The sequence below is a fragment of the Cavia porcellus genome, unplaced genomic scaffold (assembly GCF_034190915.1).
Source record: "Cavia porcellus strain 051 isolate PalLab524CR breed Dunkin Hartley unplaced genomic scaffold, mCavPor4.1 scaffold_38, whole genome shotgun sequence".
Lineage (NCBI taxonomy): Eukaryota > Metazoa > Chordata > Mammalia > Rodentia > Caviidae > Cavia > Cavia porcellus.
This window is the reverse complement of record NW_026947521.1, coordinates 1050188-1073805: the sequence shown is the minus strand read 5'-3', so window position 1 is coordinate 1073805 and position 23618 is coordinate 1050188. Positions and strand designations below refer to the sequence as shown.

Here is a 23618-nt window from a genome sequence, read left to right as displayed (position 1 = left end):
ATCCTTCCTTAACCCCAGCTTGAACTCAAGCGTTACTAAATTTGATGAGATTAGGATAGTCCAAAGATGGTTTTAATTTTATGTTGCAGGTCACTGTGCAAATGCCTTTACTTCTTTAAAACTGTAGATTACTTCTTGCTGAGAACTAAGTTTCAAGAGTTTCCTGACCCAGGGTGGCTAAGTTTTGCAGGCTTTCTTTGGCTGATCTTGTTGATATAATTGTGAATTGGGCTTGATGAATGAGTTTATTTGTCCCCTGTCTGACGAGCTTTAGAAGCTTCATGCATTTTAATCAGTGCAATGATTCATTTATTTTCCACCACCCCCCCCCGCCCCGCTTTTGGCTGTGTGTGGGATCCTTCCTTTAAAAACAAATGGTCACAATGGATTAATTACCCTTTGCATTAATCCTAAATTGTTTTCCAGGTAACTCACTACTTATGTGATAGTCACAGGTGCTGAGGCTTCTCCTCACAGAACGACTGGATCCAATGCATTCTGTTGGCCTCCACTGGGTTTGCACAAGGGTGCCTTGTTTAATCACTTTACATAGTACAGTGTTAATGCCCATAAGTTTCTCTTTGTCTTGTAACTTCATTAGCTGAATACACACCTCACTCTGGAAATCCTGTGACCCCTTTAAGAATGTGTCATTTAGCCGTGAACTGTAAATTCTTGGCAAAGTTTAATTCTCTGCAAAAAGAAAAAAAAATCTGAAGAGAAGCAAGAACTTACAGCAGGCATTTAAACAAACTTCATTTGAGGCTCCAGAATAAATATTATTTTCACACATGTAGGAGTGGAAGAAATCAATCCCGTTCAAAGTGAGCAGGTTTCTTGGCATGTAAAGTAAACCAGTAGGTAGTTTGTTGAAAAATTTCCACAATTGCAATAATTTCAAGGACCAAGAAAATGAATTTTCCCTCCAAATAAGATGCATCAGAATATAAGTATTGAGTAAGCAAGTCTGGTTTTACTTTTTAAATCTCCCTCTACCTGATTTCTACACAAACCTTATAATTATATAAGTGCTACATATTTCATAATATGTATATTTTAAGATAGACAAAAATACATATAAAGTACTATATTTTTTCAGTAACATTTTAAGCACTACACCTGTGCATCTGGTTTATAATAGAAATACTTCGCTTCCTCTTTCCCTATACACAGAAATGTTCAAGCGTCCATTTGAATAATTCCTTTCACATTCTACAAGGAGGTCAGACTCTTCACAATATAAAACAGGAAAGTACTCTTGTTGCAGAAAGCACACGTAGGGAAGCACTCCATCCTTCTCTTGTAAAGCTGTTCTCTGCAGCAAACTCTTCAAAAACACACAAAACTAAAATTTGAATTTACATATTTTAATGAGAAAATATTATTTAGACTAGGTCATAATTTAATGTAGACACCTTTTTAAAATTCTTTGTCTTGAAACAGGCATGCTGGGAACAAGAACATCAATATTTAAAACGCCATGCTAATTCTGTACAGGGAGGAAGAAAAATGAAAGGTAAAACTTTACAGCTCTGATGGTAACTACAATTTTTTTTTTAACTTAAGCAGGTCACATCAGAACAATAGTTGGTTTTCCAGCAAATTACCTAAGAGTCTAAAGGAACAGAGCCAACAAAAGTGCATTTTACACGGTGTACAGCCATTCCTATGCACAACTATTTACATCTCTTTCCAGCCCTTTTACTTTACAGAAAAGTTCTTTGCAACAGAAAGCCTTGTCCAGGGGAAAGCTGCTGTGGACACCTCTTGCTCTATCAGTCGACTTCTCTCAGCTCGTCAGGCTGGCCCTTGGTACTTTCTTGGTTTGGGTTATTTCATCTTTCTTCGGCTCCTTCTTTCCTTCCTTCCTTCCTTTTTTCTTTAATCCATAAAATAAATAGCTAAGCAAGTCTCTAAGTAATAAGGAAGTGGACACCCCAATTAACGTTTCCATTTCCCCTTCCCTCTTCGACCTGGCCGGGAAGCAGGAGTAAACATTCACATTATTACCACAGGTGCTTGTGAAGTGGGCTCTGCCCACTCGCCCGCCCGCCTACCAGGCCAGAGTCAAGTTCACTGTTCACTGTTTGTGTCTTACCGGGCGCTTTGTAAACAATAAGGTTACTTTTAGTTTTATCTTGCTCCTGAGGACAACAAAGGTCCCTTTCTCAGGTTAGCAGCCTCCCTCCTAACTCCAGTGCTCGCAGCCTAAGGCAGAAAACAAAACCCAAAACAAAACAACAAAAAAGATCTGGTCCGGGATCCCGGGAGCTGGGGCGCAGCCGTGGGGAAGCCGCTGGGGCGGAGGCGAGCTCTGGGAAGGCGCGCTGCTCTCCCCGCAGACTCCCAGACCTCGGGGAGCGGTTCCGGGGACCCCCGGGTAGATTTCTCCAGGGCTGCTGCGGCGCCGGGCCGGGTTCCCCCAAGTCCGGCGGGAGCGCGGCGCGCTCAGGTCGCCCTTGCTTGCGGGGCCGTAAGGGCCAAGGGGACTCCCGTGAGCCTCGGGCAAATCTGAACTTTGTCTCCCTGGGTCCAAAACAAAACACCACCAAACACGAAGTTCTGGGAGAGAGGGTGTGGGCCGGAGGCTGACTGCCCAGTCGGGCTGCGGCCGAGGTGGCGGGGAGCCGTGCGCGCTGGGGTGGCCGGGAGCGGATGCGGGCGGGGACAGGGGCGCAGCTCCCGCGGGTCAGTGAACCGCCACGGACAGCAGGGCGGAGGCCGGGCTGGTGAGCGTCTCGCTGGGCGTGGCGGGGCTGCTTTGGCTGGTGGCCGTCTGCGAGGACGTGGGGCTGAGCGAAGGTGGCGAGTTCGAGAGCAGCGTGGGGATGGGCGCGGGCAGCGCAGGCAGCGCGGGCACCGTAGCCGGCGCGGGCTTGATGGGCACGGGGATGGCGGGCAGCGTCTGGCCCGCCGCGTGGCACAGCGGCTTCAGCGGCACCCCGTAGGCGCTGTAGTCGGCACTCGTCATGGAGATCGGGGCGGCAGAGTCGATCACACCCGCGGAGCCGTACACGTGCGGCCAGCCAGCGCCCAGCGAGCTGCCCATGCTCGTCAGCTGATTGGGGAGCGAGTAGGCCGCGGGCACCGGCTGCATGGCGGAGAAGGCCAGGCCCCCGGGCATCTTGTACTCCCGCGCGATGATGTTCTCGATGGCGAACGGGTGCTTGAAGCCCGAGGGCTGCGCCACACCGCCCAGGTTGTAGGCGGCCGTGGGCATCTGCGGCAGGTGCGTGCCCGAGGCGGCCAGCGCGCTGAGCCGCAGCTTGGCCTGCTGCTGCAGGTACTGCGCCGCGTCCGCCGGCTTGCTGGGCGCCAGGTGGTCCGACTTGAGCACCTTGAAGCGCTTGCGGCGCCGCAGGAAGCTGCCGTTCTCGAACATGTCCCCGCAGCTGGGGTGCAGCGCCCAGAAGCTGCCCTTGCCGGGCTGGTCCGGCCGCCGCGGGATCTTGATGAAGCAGTCGTTGAAAGAGAGGTTGTGGCGCAGGCTGTTCTGCCAGCGCTGCGTGTTCTCCCGGTAGTAGGGGAAGCGGTCCATGATGAACTTGTAGATCTCGCTCAGCGGCAGCATCTTCTCCGGCGAGCTCTGGATGGCCATGGCGGTCAGCGAGATGTACGAGTAGGGCGGTTTCTGGTCGCTATACGTGTTGCGGCCCGGCCGAGGCATCTTCGGCTTCGCCCCTTTCAAACTCGGAGTCCGCGCGGGCCGGCGGCAGGCTGCTCGGATCTAGGGAGGGGGCGGCAGGGAGGGGAGGGTGGCGTGGATGCACAGGGACCCCGGGTTCCGGGCTGGGGGAGGCTGTCCTCCGGCTTGCCCGGCGCGCGCTCCAGCCTGCAACTTTGCGCCCAGACCTAGACCCCGCCGGGGCGCGCGGGAGAGGAAGCCGGCGAGTGGCACCAAAGCAGCGGGAAAAACAACGGGACCCGGAGCGCGGACGGGGCAGGCACGGCACGGACAGCTGCTCACCTTAAAGTTGCTCCAAGTTGCGCGTCCGCATCCGAATGGCCCCACGGGTCTCCGCGTTGCTCACGGCGCGCGGCCCCCGCGCAGCGTCCGGGTCAGGACGAGCTGCACGCGGAACTGGGCTCCGGAGCTCGGCCCCGCAGCGCCCTGCGCCGCCGGGTCCGGGCCGTGCGTCTCGCAGGCGGCCGAGCTGGGCGGCGGCGTCCGGGTCCGGGCGCGGACTTGGGCAGCGGCGGCCTCGGGACTCGGGAGGGCGCTGCTGTGAGCTCCGCAGCGGCGCTGAGCTAGGTGGCTGCCTCCATGTCCTCCCTCGCACCATCTGATAGTTTTAAGCGGTGACAGGAGCAGAAAAGACCCCTGTAGCGGCGCTTCATTAACGTGCCACTTCTTAGCTATCATATGACAATCGCCTTGGGAGGAGGAGGAGGAGGAGGAGGGAGAAAGGAGGGGCGCGGGGGCTGGAGAGGGAGGGACTGCGCGGGGAGAGTGCCTGGCCGGCTCCAGTTCCTTTCATACCTATTTACGCGGACACCTTGGCCAATAGCAATCACTTCCAGCCCCAGCCCCTGCGGGCGCGAGGGAAGAGCAGGGCCCACTGGTGGGGAGCGGGGCGCGCGAAGCAGAGGTACGAGGTGGCCGGCGCGCGGAGCAGGGAGCCTGGCGACCGCTGGTGCACAGACGGAGCCGCCGCGTGGATGCTGTGGGACGCGAACAGTGCCTGGCTGGGGGGATTCCGTGTCCTCCGCGTTGCATCCGGTTTGTATCGTTAACCAGGGTCAGGCAAGGCTTCTCTGGGCATTCCCGGGGGTTGGCTGCTTGGGTGGCTAGCATAGAGACATACCCTTCCGCAGTCCTCTAAGAGTAGGCCCAAGTTTGATTAGACCTTCGTGAACTGCTAGTTTAGCTCTGCACGGCTTGGGGATGTGTACTTTAAAAAAAAAAAAAGTGATGAGGTTTTTAAAAAATGGAACATGCAACGCAACAGTCGCCCGTTGTAAAAGTATTGACCATATTAAAATAAAAAAGATGGTCTATGTGGGGGAAGAGGCAAGGTCTCCGCTCTACAAGTCTCCCAGCGGAATGGATGGCACAGTGTGGGGTGATGGGGCGGACGGTGGCTAGCGGACCTGGGAGGCCCGGAGTTGGACGCGGTCCCCCCCAGGACGGCGGGGCTCTGGCTTCTTCAGGGCAGTTTGGTCGCAGGTGTTACCGGGAAGTTCGTGAGTTTGCATCTTACAGCCGCCGCCCCCCAACGCACACTCACTCACACTACCCCCCCCCCCAACATTAAGAAAATTTAGGGCTTTGAGGCCAGCGAAAGCCACCTGCAGTCCCATTAAAATAGCAGTACTTTTTTTCTTTGGCGTGGGGGAGGTGTGTGCCTCAGGTCATCCCCCCCCCCCATCGCGCTTCTAGCAGGCTCCTTTCGGTTCCGATTTGTCTTGGGAAGGTTAAATGAATCATTATGATCATCATTATCATCATCATCGTTGTGGTCGTCGTCATCATCATCAAACTGCTATGAAACAGGGAGTCGGCGCCGCCCGCGTGCGCGCAGGCTGCGAGTAGGCGCTGGGCGTTCCCACGCGTTTCCGAGCACTCCCTGACCTCCGTGGTTTTAAAGAGAAACTCATCGTAGTGTTTAAAACTCACTACCCACGGCCTGCACCGAGGTTCACGGTCCGGAAACGTGAGCGCTCTTCCGCCCCGGGAGGTGGCGGGGAGCTCTGGGCATGACGTTTCGTTTTGATACTTTAAGCGACGCGGGAGCAGTGTTAGGGGGAGGTTATTTGGGGTTAGCACAAAACAAAACAACAACAACAATCCCAGAAGATGTTCAGCGTGCATCGTTCCGGAGGTAGTCAATAACTCACCAAAACGTAACTTCAACACGATGAATTTTGGAGATTAAACAATTCCATTAATATTGAAATGGATCTGGAGCCTGGGTTGCCTTGCTTGAGATGCATGCGCACGTTTTTCAATATTAACAGAAGTGCTTGAAAAAAAATATCACCTTCTTAATTCGGAAAATATAACCGGGAGGGGGAGGTGGGTGCGAGGGTGGGGGTGGGGTGCGGACTCGCCTCGGGGTTCGGTTGCAGCCGGGCTGCTGCGCGCAGCGACCTTATTGGAGTAAACCATCCGGGACTGGGCCCAAGGGGTCCTGCTGGCCGAGGTGCTCCGGGCATTGGTCCGAAGGAGGTGCGGTTGGCGGGTGAGGGGTGTGTGTGGGGGGGTACTTGGTGGCCTCTGTCTGCTGGAGGGTCCCAGGCCTGGGGAACCCAAGGAGAGGAGGAGCGCGAGGGGATGCGTGAGACTCAATAGCAGGTAGGGCTTGTCTTTTTCCACAGTGCAAAGGTGCTGGTCTGAGTTTGCGTAGGTGAAGGCAGCAGCCCTCCTGGGGTGACAAAGTTCCAGTGGAGGCCCCCAGGCATTTGGGGGTATTCTTTCAGCAAACATGCACCACCTCATATTGAAATGTAAAGACTTGCAGTGGCTGGATTGGAGCTGGTGAGCCTGGGAATGCAAGGTCTCCCAGTGACCGCCCCCAAGATTGTTTTCTACTACCCGGTCTGGGTTCCGATTGAGTATCAGATTGGGGAATCTCGAGGGAACAGCGTGTTCGCATTTAAACAACTGGCATTTGGGTGCCCTTGCAGAGGACCATTGTTTGGCTGTCAAAACCATTGCTCAGAGTAAACAGGAGATTAAACTCTTAAGGGTGAAAACGTTGGGGTTAAACACACACACACACAAGTTGGAATAGATCTTTGTCCACCTCCCCGGGGAAACTGTCACCACCAGGTTTGGGACATGCAGTGATACACGTAGGCGCACCTCGGAGTTTACCTACTATAGGACTGGGAATTGAGCCTCATTGCCCTTGCCTGGGACTAATTAAGTAAATCGTACTGAGTAGCACAAATTTGCGTGGCCAGGCGGGGGAACTTGAGAAACGCCCATTGAAAACAGTTCTTTACTACAAAGTTACATATCGGTTGCTACGGGAGGTCTGCTAAGCCAAAGGCCGGGAGGGAGGCTTTGCATGCTATTTACAGCATTTTAAGTCTGGTATTATAAAGAGGAGGAGGGGAAGAGCACTTTGCAGAAATCTTGAAAAGTGCATCGGAGTCTATTGTACAGAACCCAAAGCAAACAGACATGGAGGGGGCACATCCGACCCGGAGGCTTAGAGAGTTGTTGGGAAAACTGTATAAAATACACATAAGTCAATTATACCCATGTGCAAACCAAATGGAAATCTCTTTCGTGCAACAGCCATTCATCGCCTCCGCAAAGCTTGCCACCGACCACCTTTCTGCTTGGAGAGTTCGCAATAGCCTCTTTTCCCACAAGCTGGACCACACACGGCTACAGATTTCGTAATAATTTATGCTAATTTCCCTCCATAAATCCACAATTCGCTTCAGTGGCACCCGGGCTGCTGAGGGAGTAGAAAGGAGACCGAGGGGGTGACAAATACAATATTGATTTTGATTCTTTCTGTTGTCAAGCAGGTGTGCGCGCACGGAGAGTGGGGCTGGGCCTGGGGGGCGGGGATCCGGAGCGCACCCCCGTCCCCACCCCTGCCAGCCGACCCCTCGTCCACACTCCAGAAAACGCGCCCGGGTTTGTTAATATTTACCGAACCTCGGAGGGAGGTGGAGGGGAAGTACCCAGCGCCTTCCCAAGGTTTCCTAGGCGCCGAAAACAATACCGCCGCCCCCTCTGGCCAAGTGAACTCAGCGCGGCCCGCGGCCCGCAGCCCGCGGCCCGCAGCCCGCGGCCCGCAGCCCAGCCCGGCTCGCGTCCCCTCCCCGCGCTCCTGTGCTCCGCTCACAGCCCCACCCTCCCTTGCCCGCTGCACCGCAGTCTCGCTTTGCTTCTCTTTTTGATCTTTCCTGACAAACTAGCAGTGAAACTTGCTGGGCTGGGTGTGGGGGGCGCCGTGGACTCGGGGGTTTGGGCCTCGGGGTCCCCTCTGCCGCGCGCCCCCTGGGGACCCGCGCGGGCACGGCGCCCCGGCGTCGTCCAGACATTCTTCACCCAGTCTGCGCTTTGGCGATGTAAGACGACTTCGTTTTCCTTTCAAAAGGGATTCGTTCTCCGGGTGTTCAAAACAAACTCGCAGTCAGTCAGCGGTCAATGTAAAAAAAAAAAAAAAGGAATCTTTGTCCCGAGTGTGGTGGAGGCGGTTCGCCCACGGAGTGTGTGTCCGCGCCTGCATGACTCCGCCAGACCTGACCGTCTGGGGGCTGGGCATCGCCGGGACCCGCTGCTGCCCGGACCCTCGCGCTCATGGCTGTGAGAGTCACAGACCCAGACCCTCTGGGCGCGCTCCAGGAGAAGCCCACGCCCGCGGCCTTCCCAGCACTCTACTGGGGCCCTGAGCCCTCTCTCCCTGGCTACTGGAACCCAGTCCGGCTGGAAATCAGACTGCCTAAGGGAAAGAGGTTGGGTGGGGGAGACCCTTTCCTCTCCAGGCCAAGCACCCCGGGGCAAGGAAAGGATTTGGGACCTCCCCACCGGTCAGCGCCCCACCCCGCCACGGCTGGAGTGGCGTTTACCGAGCAGTGGGAAGGCTGCTCGCAGGAGCTGCGGAACCATCTATGTTGTCAGCGAGGGACTAGGCTAGATGAGCATTGGTCCTTAACTCGGGGAGGCTGAAAAGAAACTGATTTTTAATTTATTTATTTTAGTTTTTGAAACAGGGTCGCTGTACGTAGGTAGCTCGGGCTGGCCTCGAACTCGCGATCATCAGCCTCCCATAATGCTGCGATCACTGGCGTGCGCCACCACGCCCAGCTGGAAAGAAATTTTTGATGAACTCTCTCTTGCCTAAGATTAGTTTTCCGCGCCCTGCTTGGATCTTGCTGGGTTCTGATAAAGGCAAGAGTCTCCACTTCCTGCTCTTTTTCCCCCTCCCATCCAGGCCGGGGAACTGGACTTCCGGGGTGCCCTCCCTCCACCTTGGCCCTCACTGCAGGTCGCTCAGAGGTCGCTCTTTGGCTGTGGTGGGGCACCTGGACTTCCGGTTTGCTTGAAGGAGGAAAGGGTGGGACCACATGACTTTGGGAGGGGATCCCCAATAGCTCCTGTAACCCTCAAAGTACAGAAGGCCCAGTTATTCCGCTCCGAGCATAAACCCCACAGTGGCGAGTCAGGTGCTGGTCCTGCTTGGGCCCCCATCCCTAAGAAGCGCCTGCCAACCCTCTTTCTAAGCAAGCAGCAACTTCAGTGCCCTGGAAACGGTCCTTTCCCTGCTCAGCATAATGCCCATCTCTGGAAACAAGTTTGCTGAGGCCATTTGGTGTTTGCTTTGCCGTGGCTCGCTCCGATCCACCATGGCTTCAAAAATCTTAACCTTCCAGATCCAACCCCTCTTTGCCCAGAGTCACAGAGCTCTAACTCACGCGTTCCCAAACCCAGGAGTGTGTTTGTCTAAAAAGTATTGGCAAAAGGTTGGTGGGAGAACACGGGTTGTGCTTGCTGCTAACCCCGCTCGGTAAGTTTTGTTTCTCACGGTGTGAACCAGAAGTGGCAATTCAAATGTATTATTTTTTATTGGAGGAAATATTGCTAAAGCTATGTGGGTCCTGCAGGGATTAACTTGCTTTTCTCCCAGCCCCTAAGGCTGGGGTTAAGACAGCAGTAGATCAGCTGTATAATGTGCGCACTGTTCCCTCATTTGTACAAGCAGAACAAAGGTTGGACTAAACCAAATTGCATTGCACTTGTGAACCGAGTCCCGATGTGAAGTATCTTTTACAGCGGGGGGAATGAGAACAATGTCGTGTATGTCTAAAAGGGAGTGACAAAGCCACTTTCCCCAGCATCTCAAAGTGAAGTAGCGAGGCGTGACATTCCCAGGGTGAGTGGGGACAAAAGCAGGGTCAGGGGATGAAAAAGAGAATCAAACAGCCACTTTCACATGTCTGCCCTCAACTGCCGCACCTCTCCATAATAGGAAACAAATGTTGTAAAAGGAGGATTGCTCCCATTCATTCAAAATAGCAAATGATAGCTAAACAACATTGTCAAAACTGAATCAACTTCTGCGCAGTGCCACCCAGAAAAAGGCATTGTGTTTTGTTTAATAGCAGGGTGGAGCAAGCCTTTTTTTTTTTTTAAGGAAAAAGAAGAGAAATCACCCTATACTTTTTCGTATCAGTTTTGTCAGAAATCGCTTACTTGCCTTTTTTTTTTTTTTTTTTTGTCCGTGGGTCTGATAAGGAAACCACTCTGAAAATACTTTTGGGTGGATGAATTTTGGAAAGGCAATTTTCCATTCCAGAAAGTGCTTCAGCCCTTCCAACAAATAGAAAAACCGTTTTAACCTCCTTTGAATGGATTGTCCTGGGGAAAATACGGATTGCAATAGACTGTTACGGTAATTCTTGGACACTGGAACAAAATGTGATTTACTCATTAAGTTTGAAAAAGCCGACTGGGCAGGGGAACTGCAGGCTTAGGAAAACTTTCATATGCATAAAATTTTATTTTTTGTATCCCCCCCCCCACACATTTAATTTGTTTTGAAACCGGATAACCTGTAGGTCTCTGGCTTAAACCCCTGCGCTTCTGCTTTGTTTGTTCAGGCTGATCGGGGAGCAGAGCTCAACCCGGCTGGACGGAGGCAGTATGTGTTTTCTTAATGGCAGAAGCAGGTTCTCTGCGGACCACAGCGTCCTCCAGACGCAGGACTCCCTGCGTTCCTGGGAAGGTTAAAACTGTGTGATTCATTCTCTCCGTTCTCTCCCTCTCTTTCTTTCTCCCCCTCCCCCCTTCTTTAGAGTTTTTTGTGTTTTGTGTCCGTGCATCCCCCGCCGAGCTGCCACCCACAAAGCGGGTTTGGAAAAGAAAGACTGCCTAGAAAGAAAGGGCTGATCCTCGGGCCTCCCGGGGGGCTGAGAGCGGCCGGGCGGGGCTTTCGGCCCCCGCGCCCCTCGCCGCAGCCCGGGAGGCAAAGTCCTTCGGCCCCTTGGGTCCGCCTGGGGCTGGGGCTGCACGCGGCGGCTCCGCTGGGTGCGCGCCCACCGCGCCTGCTGGGGAGCTCGGGGCGCAGAGAGGGACCCCGGGGACGACGCTTAGAAACCTGGAGCGCAGAGCCGCGCCGGTGCTCACCGCCCTGAAGGAGCGCTCCCTTTTCCTCTTCCCCTTTCCTCTTCCATCCGCCCCCACCCCCGAGTCAGTCCCCTAACCTGGGGAGACCACTCAAAGGTGGCAGGACAGAGGCCGCACATTTCACCCCCACACGAGCGAGGACACCTGGACTGCGGCACGGTGGGCTCGGAGCGGGTGGGCGGCATCACAAGTTTTCCGAGACTTTGGTCCTGACTGACGTCATCACTGCCCCCCCCGCGGACGCCCCTCGGAAGCAAGCAACGCCCCCCCCCGCGCCCCGCAGGCTTCCTCAAATTCACTCTCCTTGAACATTTTTATTGGAAAAGAATTTTGGAAACATACACATTTATCATTCTGCACTGGCGCTTTCCTTCCCTTTCATTTTTTTTTTCAAGGTAAACCTAGAGCCACTGGCCTCTCCGCACCCCAGGATGGCGACGCAGCAGGTGGCAGTGCGGGGACCTCGGGGTTCCACGCGGCCCGGGATCCCACTGGCCTCGCAGGTGGGTTTCCCTCCTCCCGCGCCCACGGTGCAGGAAAGTCCTCTGCTCGCGCGTCACCGCAGATGCGGCTTGGGCTTCTTGCGTTTCACCGGCACTGAGTACACAGGAACTTGCGGGTATCGTGCCGTTCTCTTCACTGACTTTTAAAATTTCCTTTCGTTGCAAAGAAGTATAAAGCTACCCGCAGGTGGGGGAAATGGACGACCCACACGTCTTTCACCATATTTTACACCCTCGCCCAAAAACCTCACCAAAACCCAACAAAACGCACATAAAACTTGAAACAAAAAACCCAGGGCGAGCTGTGGGCGTCCAGGGCTCCCCGGGTTTCGGTAACCGTCAGCAGTCTGGTTTTCCTTGGAGTCCGCTGGCCGGCGACCTGTTGATGACTCGGAGTGGCGGAGCGCGGAGCGGCGCGCCGGAGTCGGTTATGTAAACTGCTTGTGTATTTCACATTATCCTAGCGCTGTCTGGAGGCAATGTAGATTTTCTAAAGATCTAATGAATAAACAACCAGCAACTGCTGGCGGTGTAATTTACATTGTTAATGCCTACATGTGTATAATAAATATGCATTTGTGTGCCTTCAAATAAACTCTTCTTAGTTTTTAACCTGTGGTGGTTTTTTTTTTCCCTGAAACGAAGGGGAGGGGGCACGGCCTTCCGAAGATGATGCGTTTATTTCATTTGCACGCAGATGTAGGAAGGAAGGAAGGAAGGAAGGAAGGAAGGAAGGAAGGAAGGAAGGGAAGGAAGGAAAGGAAGGAGGCTCCGGTGGACAGCAAACTGCTCGGCCGCTTGACAGTCCACGAGCCCAGCTGGAATGCACACCCGGGAGGGAGCTCGCGCCTGGAAACTTGGCTGAGCAGTTTTGGAGATGCCCCTACTCCCAGAAAAAGTGGAACCCGGCAGGGAATACCCCAGAGCGGTCCGACGCAGGCCTCTCTCCCGACACTGAGCTGTCGCCTTCCCCCCAAAAGAAGAGCCCCCGCCCCCTTGCAGACCGCAGTGTAGGCTAGAGGAGTCGGGGTCCGCAGCTTCGACAACCCTAGGAAAGCTTCCCTGGGGATGCCCCACCCGCCACGACGTGTTTCCCTGTGCATCTCTGTAGACAGCAGCTCAGACCAGCCCAGGACCCCAGGGAGGAAACAAACAGCAAGGGCCGGGTCGGGGTGCTAGGGCGTCCCATCCACCACTCCCCCAGGGCGCGCAGAGAGGGCCCCAAAGCCGCTGCCAAAGGAGTTTCAGTCCAGGCCCAGCCCGAGGTCGCTTTGTGAAGCCCGGTGCCCTCCCTGCGCGTCCCATGCCACTCGTTTCAGCCTGGGCGCCGACGTTTGATATCCTTCCTTTCCACCAACCAGGTGCCACTTTCTTAGCGCGCTGGAAGGCAAATGTCTCATCTTTCCCCGTCCTGAATCTGGAATACATTATTTTAATTAAGTCTATGGCGATTTAGTTTCCTCTGAGATCTATTCCACGGTGCAATTAGGAACGTATTGGTGCTAGCTGGTATGAATATTCAGGAGCGTGTCAATTAATTAGCAGACAGAGGAATCTCATTATGGTGCTCAAACCGCTTCTAGTGTTAAGCAGAATTAGGGGGTATTTGGCAATGCGCTGGATTAGTGAATATTTTACTATGCGCTCATTTAACTTCATTATCATAGCACTTACACTACTCCCTGATTTTATTAATTAAATTGCTCATTAATTTGCCCAAAAAGGATAAAAGTTTTAATGTGCCACCCAATAACCTGAAAGATAAACTTTGGTCCTGCTTAGTCTTCTCTCCCAAGGGATGACAAGGTGGCCTGTCTTCTGCACTCCAGACCAAGACCGAGATGCAGATCTCTTCTTCCTCCACCCTGCAGCTTCGGGGGAGCTCGGGCTCCCCGTGTCAGGAAAGCTTCCTAGGGTGTTGGGGAGCGGGCGCCCGCTGCTGTGTGGCCCGTTTGCTTTCTGAGCCCTTGAACTGGCCAGGAAATCTGAGTTGTCCTGCAGAACCGAGGTGGACAACGCCAGTCAGTAGCTCAGAAAGGGGATGATGGGGAGGAGCCGTTTGTCCTGGGAACCGGGGAAGTGCCCAGGGAGCAGTGGTCAGCGCACCCGGCCTCTCTCTTTGCCCTAAGACCATTGCGGCCTGGCCGCTCAAAATGCTGCAGTGCCTGGAGTCGCTCCAGCTACGCCCCCACATCCGGGCCTTTGGGGGCCTCTTCTCCAGCTCTGCCCCACCAACAAGAGCCACATTCAAGCCTAGGAACTGTAACACACCCACCTACACCTCCCTTACCCAAAAGGTTAGAAAGACAAATATTAAAATTACTTGCACAAAGGGAACTGCTAAGGAGAACCCAAATTAATATGCATGTAAAATTAATTAGTTGCATTCCGTGACATCAGAATAAGTACCTGGAAAACAGAACACCTTCTGGGCATTGGGAACATATGCTGGAATTAGAGTTAATTGACTAATTACATAAATTAGGCATTAATTTTGCAACACATCAAGTATAAAAGATATCTCAATTAATTGCGCATAAATTACCAGGTGAAATCAGGCGGTGGTCGGCCCAGGATGAGGTAGGTACTCTACCTCCTTGCTAGGTGACAATCATCAACAGGCACGTGGGCCCCGAAAGACCCAGGTCAGGGCTGGAGCAGCCAGTTCAGGTTAATGCTTGTTAAAGCGAAGACCTCCCCTTTCCCCATTAAAATCATGCAGTTAGATTGATTAGCCTTTGTTTGAACAGCAAAGATGCGCCCTCACTGGTCCACCCACCTGCCTGATAGCGGTCTGCACTCAGCGCTCCCAGTTCCCCTCCTGGGGAACACTGGTGTTGGCTGGGGGTCACTTTGGAACCATCCAGACTCTGGCCTGGCGATCCTGGATGTGTTTTCTCTTGGTGGACCATGTCCCTCCCAGGCTTCTCAATGCCTTGGATTCCTCACTCAGAAATCCAACCTTTAAGGGGTGGTGCCAGGTGATCTGAGTCCTTTGGTTTTGAAGGAGTGTAAATTAATCTCTGGGAGGTAAAATCGAAGTAAATAACCCACACAGCTCCTCTGGGAGGACTGGTTTGTGCCCCCCCACCCCCCGCCGTCCCCAAATGGTATGTATATGATTTCTCTCCTTTCCAAGGGCTGAAAGACCAGGCTGGATCTCACCTGGGCATTCCCTTGGGTTTCCCCAGACACCCTATTCCAAGGGAGAGCTCCAGGAAACACACTAGAACCCCCACCACACACAAACCAGCGGGTGTCTGTTTGTCCTGCCTCTAAAACGGATATCTGGTTGGCAAAATATTAATGAACTTGGCAGAGAGTTAAGTGGGCCAGCTGGCCCCAAGGAAAAGGGGCTTTGAGCAGTGGATTTAGACCTAGAGAAAAAGAAATGGAACTCACTGCCTTCCTCACACAAACTACAGAAACTGTGATTCTGTTGATGTCCTGTGGAGACATTGTTAGTGGAAGGGCAGATTTCTCAGCAACTCCAGGGGCCGTTGTCAAGGGCTTGGTGGCTGGTACAGCATCTGGTCTTATGTTCCTTCCCGTGTCCACCTCACCCCCTCAGCCAGCTTCCTTCTCCAAGAGCCTGGAGGTGGAATGACCCCTTTTCCTTTTCTTCTTCTTTCCCTCCTCCTCCTCTTCCTTCTTTTGCCAGACAAATACTCAGGAATAATATCCGGGGAAACCTTCCGTCATCTGATGATACATGCACATCCTCACCAAGATGCCGAGGTGACTGTCCTTAGGGTATGATGAGCTAGCGGACTGGGTGGAAATCCTGAGCTTCCTGAGCCCAACACTGGTTTCCCAGCAGAGGTTTCCTGCTGTAGGCAGGTGTGAAGGCACTTGAGGGAGATGTTGACAAGTGGGAAATTGTCAGCAGAACAAAAACAGACACTGTTTACAGTGGAGCAAGATTAATTAAGGGTAAATAAGACAACAGCACTCTTTATAAAGTCGTCTTCCAAGTTTACAAAAAATGCTGTGTATCTGCAGGAATAAAAGCGGCGGACTTACTGCACAGAGGCTGCTTCTGCCAGACTCTCGAAGCCGCAGCTGGCAGTAGCATGGATCTGAAGTAGATGTGCTTTATTGCCTTCCAGATGGTCTTTTTGTTTAAAAAAATTACAAAATTTATAGAGCTGGATTAGAAACATTTTCCCCCAATTAGCCTAGTTTTACATTTCTCTTGTGAAGAGACTATTCCTCCCATATCTCCTCATCCCTCTCTTAAAATGTAACTCACTTAATGTGAGATAATTTTCAAAACGAGCCAAATGTGATAAACGCTACCTGAAGTCAACAAGGCTCTTCAGTGCCATCGTGGTGTCTCAGTCTGTCAGAGAGCGTTTTTAGCTCCGGGGGCTCTAGTAAATCGCTTAGGGTGTCTTGTGTAGAAGAGGTGGGGTGTTTTGGGGACATGAGGTCTATCCTGTCAGGCTAGAAGGTGATGCATTTTTAACAAACTCTACCAATCCTATTCATGCAGGTTAGTGCTCCAGACATCCTGATCAATTGTCCTGGATGGTATCTTGGATGCATTGATTTGTAGCAGCCATAAAGGGGCATTCTTTGTATATATGCAGCGTGCTACCCAGTGAAGTTCAAAACAGTGATTCTAAAGCAGTTAGAAACACCACTGGGTCACCAACTCAATTAAATCCAGACTGTCATACTGTTGTGTGGAAGGATGCAGAAACCCAAGGAAGGAATAAAATAAGATGTAACTGGCCTTGTTTGGGCCGTTGGACAAAAGTTTTTCTGGGGCAGACTTGTACAGTTAAGAACTGGGCATAGGGGCTGGGGATTTAGCTCAGCGGCATAAGCACCTGCCTTGCAAGCAGTCCATCATGAGTTCAATCTCTGGTACCAATTTTTAAAAAAAAGAACTATTTTTTAAAAAAATAGAATCTGATTTAAAAGTGAAACAGAATCTGTTGTGAGAAGGGAAGACAGAGAGAGAAAGGCGTACCCCTCTTCATGGGAGAACTGTGACTCAGTGCTATTTATTTCTCTTGCTTCAAGCCTGTTTGGGCTAAGTTCCGAAGGTGTTACAACTAATGCACTTTTTCTTAATGTCACGGCCAGAACAACTTTCCCACTAGACTTGGGCCCATTCCTTCCATTTCTCTCACTAGGAGAATCAGTCGAATTGGCCCCTTACCCAGAGGGCCAGTTGGGTAGCTCTGAGCTTTTGGTTCCCAAGGCATTGAACAGCCTTCCTGCTTGCTGCTTCCCGCTGCTGGGGTGGCTGCTGTCCTGTGAGGTACACGCTGGGGAACACAGAGCCTGCGAGTCTTACAATAAAAGATCAAAATGACACCTATGTCCACGTATCCCTGCGCTTTCCGTGAAAGCTCGGGAGTCAGGTTCCTTGCTTTCCTACCCGTCCTCATCTCTGAGATCTTTTACTTTTTTCCTCCTTCACTAAGCATTTCTGAGGACTCATTCACTCCCAGGCCATGAAATAGCAAGGTGCTCTGATAAATTTGGGAGTTTGATTTTCAACTGACGAAAGACAGTAAACCCTCAAGAATAGGTACTAGCTTCTCAGTGGAGCGTTTTCTATTGTAAATTCTTTAAGATCGTATAGTCTTTAAAAAATGCGTATAATTGGTCCTTTGCACCCAGTTTTTAACTGTGCAGATTCAACCGAATGTGGCTGGAAAATACACAGAAAAGGCTACATCTGCAATGAGCGTGAGTCAGTGTTTTCTGTTACTGTTCTCTAAACAATACAGTGTAGCAACTGTTTATTTCTCACTTACTTTGTATTAGATCTAAAATTATCCAGAGGTGGTCTGCAGTGTTCAGGAGGCTTGTGTGAGATACATGTAGACACTGTGCCGTGTCATATAAATGACTTGAGCATCTTTGGATTTGAGTCTCCATGGAGACCTGGGTATCCAATCCCCCTCGGGGATACAGAGGAGGAATGACCAGCGCTGTGGCCCACTGGGAAATGGAAGCTACATGTAAAAAATGATCAACAGTGCTTCAGCATTTTGCTCGAAACCGAGAGTTCTACACGTGCAGGTCTGGCACCTTGACATTTTTGGGGAGACTTTCATGGGCTCCATGAGGTTAAAAATATCTTCATAATAATATTAAAGCATTATTTAGTGGAGTTTTTCAGTAGCTTCATGATGTGATTTAATGCAGAAACAGATATGAAAATACATTTGTTTTCTGTTAAGCCAGACATTAAACAGATTTGCAAAAATGTAAAACAATGTCACCACTTCTCGTTAGCCATTTTTTTGGTTTTGTTTTGGAAGATGAATTTGCTTTTCATTACAATATGTTATTTATATTAACATTCAGTGAGTGTGTTAGTTTATTTACCTGGTTTGAGACAGGGTCTTACTATGTAGTTCAGGCTGGTCTTTACTTTGTAGTCAAGGTTGGCCTCGAATTCTTGGCAATCCTCCTGCTTCAGCCTCCCAGAGTACTGGGATTATAGGCCTGCACCACCACCTGTAGCACGTGTTACTTCTTTTAAATGGATATTTTCTTAGTTTTGATTTCTAATGCATTAAATACTACAGCTATAAGCCTGAGTGACTCGTGTGATTTACCTGAGACCCTGTCTCAAAATTAAAAAAAAATAAGATGGACTGGAGTGTAGCTCAGTGCCAACCCCTTGGTTCAACCCCCAGTATTTCAAACAAGCAAGTAAGCAAGCAAACAAACATAAAATGAAAATTTGGACGTTGAAAATAATGGCAGCAAATAGTACCCATCACCGATAGAAATCCCGTTAAGAAACTCTCTGCTTTGCTAAGGTGTAATTGTTAGAGTTATTCAGCTTAAGTCGACAGTGTGGAGAACCTGACAAATACACGAGTCAAGTGTATAGAATATTTCTGACTCCCAGAAATGTTTCTCTCGCTTCTTCCCAGCCAATCTCCTCTCCCGCTCTCTGCTCTGCACAGCAGTTGATCTGCTTTCTGTTACTTTGGTTATAGTCCTTTCCGCCTGAAATTTTCTACAGAAATCTTGTGGAATTCTGAATGAGACTGTGGTTGGAATTGTAATTTTGGAGAGAACTTACGTATTATTGAGTCTTCCTGCCTGCAGTGTTTGCTTCTTCTCCTTCAACTTCACTTTGTAACGTCTGATAATTTCCTGTGAGCAGATTTGGCAAATGTCATATCAGGGTTTAAGATTGTAGTGTCCACTTTAGAAGCTTTAATTTTGTGACTTGAACAATTATTTCTAGGATGACAATATGTAATCCATTAACTAGTGATTTCCTACTGTTCATTTTTTTTCTGTAAATCTGTATAACTTGTACCCTTTCTCTGCTTTTTTTTTCTTTTCTCCTTAAATAAAATAAAATAAATAAAAGATTGTAGTGTAAATGGCAATGCTTTTTAAACATTAACTTTCAAATCGTTGGTATCTCTATTGCATGGATCTCTATTGCATTTACTTATTATTTAGGTGCTGGAGACCAAACCCAGGACCTTGGGCTTGCAAAGCCAGGGCTCTACCCCCAGCCACACCCCCAGCCTTATCATTCTTCCTTGCTTTATGCTAATCTTACAAATTTGTCTTAGCTGCTTTTGTAGATTGCCTAGTTTTTTCTCTTTACACTGTCGTGTCACCTGTGAATAAAGCAGTTTTGTTTCTTCTTTTCCAATCAGTGTGTGTTTTTAATTTTCTTGTCCGGTTGCATTGCCCAGGACGGCTAATGAAACATTGACTGGAAATGGTGAGAGCGCACAGTCTCGCTTTGCTCTCTTGATTTTATGTGCAAAACATCCAACTTCTTCTTTTTTTTTTTTTTTTTTTTTGGCCTTTTTCCTTTTTATCGGTACCAGGGATCAAACTCACGACTGCCTGGTTGCAAGGCAGGCGCTTATGCTGCTGAGCTAAATCCCCAGCCCCACATCCAACTTCTTTTTATGATGCATCCTGTAGGGTTTTGTATGAGGCTGAAGGTGTTCCTCTCTATGTCTAGTTTTCTGCAAGTCTTTTTCAATCATGAAAAAAAGTCAACCCCATTTGGTCATGATACATTTATTCTTTTTACATTGCTGGCTTCAGTTTGTTGTAAAAATTAGTTTGCAGTTTGCTTATCTCTTTTTAGTTTTGCAGTCAAAATGATGTTGACTTTGTAAAGATGATTTGACTTGTATTTCTTTCTTTTATATTTTGCACGGAATTAGTATCGTTTCTTCCTTAGAAGTTTCGTAGAATTCACAGTAAGGTCCTCCAGGCCTGTAGCTTTCTTTGTGGGAGATCGTTATCTAAAATGTCAATGTCTTTCATTTATATCGTGCTATTCATGTTTTCTACCTCTTTCTGGGAACCCTGGTAGTTTGCATCTTTAAAGAGATATCATTTTTTTCTAAGTCGATAAATTAAATTGGTTTTAATATTCCCTTTGTTATTGTTTTTTGTTTTGTTTTGAGACAAGGTCTTGCTATGTAGTTCGGGCTGGCCTCGAACTCGTGGGGATCCTCCTGCCTCAGTGCTGGGATTACAGGTGTTCACCATCACTTCCGGCTTTCCTTTTTGTTATTTAGTCTGTCTTTATCTTTCTCTGGACCAGTCTGATTGGAAGTTTACACATTTTATTTTTCTCAAGGAACCCGCCGTGGGTCTCAGTGACTTCTATGCCTTTCCTGTCTCCTATCTGCCTGATTTCAGCTCTGATGTAGTTTTTTCCCTCTTCTACCTTCCTGTCCACTTTAATTTCCTTTTGCTTTTGTGAGTGACGACAGAGGCTTACATTATGGAGCAGAGGTTTTTCCTTTCCTCTGCAGACGTTCATCTTCATCGCCACCACTGCCCGCTCTGGCTTGTCCATGATGGAGTCACACAGCAGGGAGCAGCCCTCGCCACGCCCCGTCTCACGTTGTATTTTCGTTTGTACTGGGTTCAAAACACTCTTTTAACTCTCCTCACAATTTGTTTGGGACTCAGTTTTTACTGAGAAGCAGATCATTTCATTTTTAATTGGGTGACATTTTATTTTATAATCTCCATTTTAAATCCAAACTGGTCAGAGACCATATCTGAAAGATTTTAATCCTGTTGTATTTACTGAGGTTTTTTAAAAAATTAAATTAAACGAAATACATGTATCTATGAAAAATGTTCCAAGCACACTTGGGAAAATATTTATTCCATTATTACTGACAGGAATACCAAGGTCGATGGCTAGAATTATGAGTTCGTCAATTTATTTTTTTTCAAGGCCATCAATATTTTCCCCTTTGTCTTGAATGCCTGTTTTTCCTTACATATACGTTGAAGATTATTATACTCTCTGAATGAACTGGACCCTTTCCTTTTGAAACTGTGTATCTTTATTATCTGTTCATTCTTTGACATCTGTGTTGTCTAATTTTTTTAATTTAAAGAATAAAAACAAAACAGAAAAAGGATAGAAATAATGCATAATTTAAAAAAATAAACAGTAAGAAATCACTAGTTGATAATTACATATTGTCCTCTTATAATTAGTTGTTCAAAATACAAAAGTGAAGCATACAAAGTGGACATTCAAACAGCGAGACTACAAACAGTTCTGTTCAACTATCCAACAAAAACTTAGTCATATGATTATCAGTCCTATACATTTAAACATACATGCAGTTATATCCTTTAGAGCACCGTCTTTTCCTCTCTTTTTTACAATACCAATTACACATTTTGGGTTTATTATTCCTACATGTAGTATTACTTTTTATACTAGAGACACAATGTGGTATTTATAAATATGATTCTTATTTATTTCACTTATGAGGATAGCCTCAAGTTGTCTCCATTTGCCTATGAAGGCCTCAAGATCATCCTTTTTAATGTAATATTTCATTATATAAGAATACCACATCTTTTTCACCCACTGTGTGGTTGATGTGCCTCTTGCTTGATTCCAAGATTTAGCTATTACAAATTGTGCTGCTATGAACATGGGTGCACATATATTGCTGTGATATGACCTTTTCAGGTTTTCTGGGAAAATACTCAGGAGGGGAATAGCTGGAACTTCCAATCCTAGTCTTCTGAGAATTCTCCATACTGATTTCCATAGTGGTTGCACCAATCTACACTCCCTACAGTGGAGCAGTGTTCCTTTTTCCCCGCAGCCTCACCAACATTTGTTATCAGTTGATTTCTTGATGGCAGCCATTCTTCCTGGAGTGAGATGAAATCTCAATGCTGTTTTAATTTGCACTTCTCAAATGACCAGTGATGGTGAACATTTCTTCATGTATTTATTTGCCATTTGTGTATCTTCATCTGAGAACTGTGTGTTCATCTCAGATGCCCACTTTTGGAATTTGGGGGGCTTGACGTTTTTCAATTCTTTGTATGTTCTGGATATAAGTCCTTTCTCTAAGGGCCAGCTGGCTAAAATTCTTTCCCATTCTATGGGTTTTTTTTTTTCACTCTGTTGGTGATTTCCTTTAAAGTGCATATTATTTCAATAATATGAGATCCCAGTTGTTGATTCTTTGAAGTGTTTCCTGTGCAGTTTGCCTTTTATTCATGAATTCTCTGCCTACCCCTCTGTCTCCAAGACTTCTACCTACCTTGTCTTCCTGTAAATTTAGTGTTTCTGTTTTAATATTTAGGTCTTTGATCCATTTAGACTTTAGTTTTGTGCATGGTGATAGGCATGGATCTAGTTTTAGTCTTCAGCATGTGTAAAGCCAATTTTTCCAACACCATTTATTAAAGAGGCTATCCTTCTTCCAGTGAACATGTTTAGCCCCTTTGTCAAATATCAAGTGGCCGAGTGTCTTTGTAGCTGTGCTTGCATCCTCTAATCTGTTCCATTGATCCTCAGGTCTATTTCTTTGCCAGTACCATGCTGATTTTATCACTGTGGCTTTGTAGTATAGTTTCAAGTCAGGAATTGAGATGCCTCCTGCTTTGCCTTTGTTGCCCAGAATTGCCTATGCTATTCTAGGTTTCTTCTGTTTCCAAATGAATTTTAAGAGTGTTTTCTCTAGATCTGTGAGGTATGTTAATGGTATTTTGACTGGGATTGTGATAAATCTGTATAAGTTTTGAGAGTATGGCCATTTTCACAGTGTTGGTTCTTCATAGCCAAGAGCAAGAAATATCCTTCCATTTTCTAATATCCTCTTCAATCTCCATTTTTAGCATAGCATAATTTTCAGCATAGGTCTTTTATATTCTTAGGTTGATTCCTAAGTATTTCATTTTTCTAGATGCTATTGTGAAGGGCGATATTTCCATAATTTCTTTCTCAGTGAGTTTTTTGGTTGTGTACAGGAATGCTACTGATTTCTAATGTTAATATAGCCATTCCCACTTCATTTTGATTAAGGTTTGTAGTTATCTTCCACGACCTTTTCCTTTTCCCTCCAGGTTGAGGTCAGAACCCAGGGCCTTGTGCACGCCGGTGGGCCTGAACTCTACCACTGAGCACCCACCCTGTGCTTTTGTCCTCCAACTCCCAAAGCTATGAGTATTTATCTGTTTAAAACGGGTCTGGTGTGCGGCCCCTTTAACATTCACTGTCTTTTGGGCTGATTAGATCTTGTATTTATAATACGGTTGGATATCAAACTGCTATCTTAATATTTGCTTTCTATTTGATCCATCCATTCATGATTCTCTGTCTTCTCTTACTGCCTTTATTTTTTATGTTTCGGTGCTGGGGATGGAAGCCAGGGCCTTGCACGGCTCAGCATGGACCCCTCCGGCCCCTGAGTGGTGTTTTCGTATGATTCAGTTCTCTCTGTTTCTGGCCCATTAGCTATTTAGGTTCGCTCTCTCTGTCCCTCGCTCCCTTCTTCCCTCTCTTCCCCATTTTCCCTCCTTTTCTCCCTCTCTCTTTCCCTCCATCCCTCCCTTCTTTTCACTGATGGTTGCTCCAGAGTTTACAATATATGGTTCACTCTCTTGCACCCTGCTTTCAAATGACGTTCCTCATACGTGGAGTGCTTATCACAGGGCATCTCTGTTGCCATCCTGTCTTTTGTACTATCGTTAGACCTTTACTTCTGCATGTCTTCTAGACTTGGCAT

The 23618-nt window shown here is 48.7% G+C and overlaps 1 protein-coding gene across 1 annotated transcript; it reads right to left on the bottom strand.

Annotated features, from left to right (window-relative positions):
• Positions 1-666: 666 nt before the first annotated feature.
• Foxb1 (forkhead box B1) lies at positions 667-4110 on the bottom strand. Its single transcript, XM_013145433.3, has 2 exons — positions 3968-4110; positions 667-3727 (listed from the first exon to the last, which is right to left on the bottom strand). Exon 2 carries the CDS (start codon positions 3665-3667, stop codon positions 2690-2692), a length of 978 nt encoding a protein of 325 aa, XP_013000887.1. The 5' UTR covers positions 3668-3727; positions 3968-4110; the 3' UTR covers positions 667-2689.
• Between the last annotated feature and the right edge of the window lie 19508 nt (positions 4111-23618).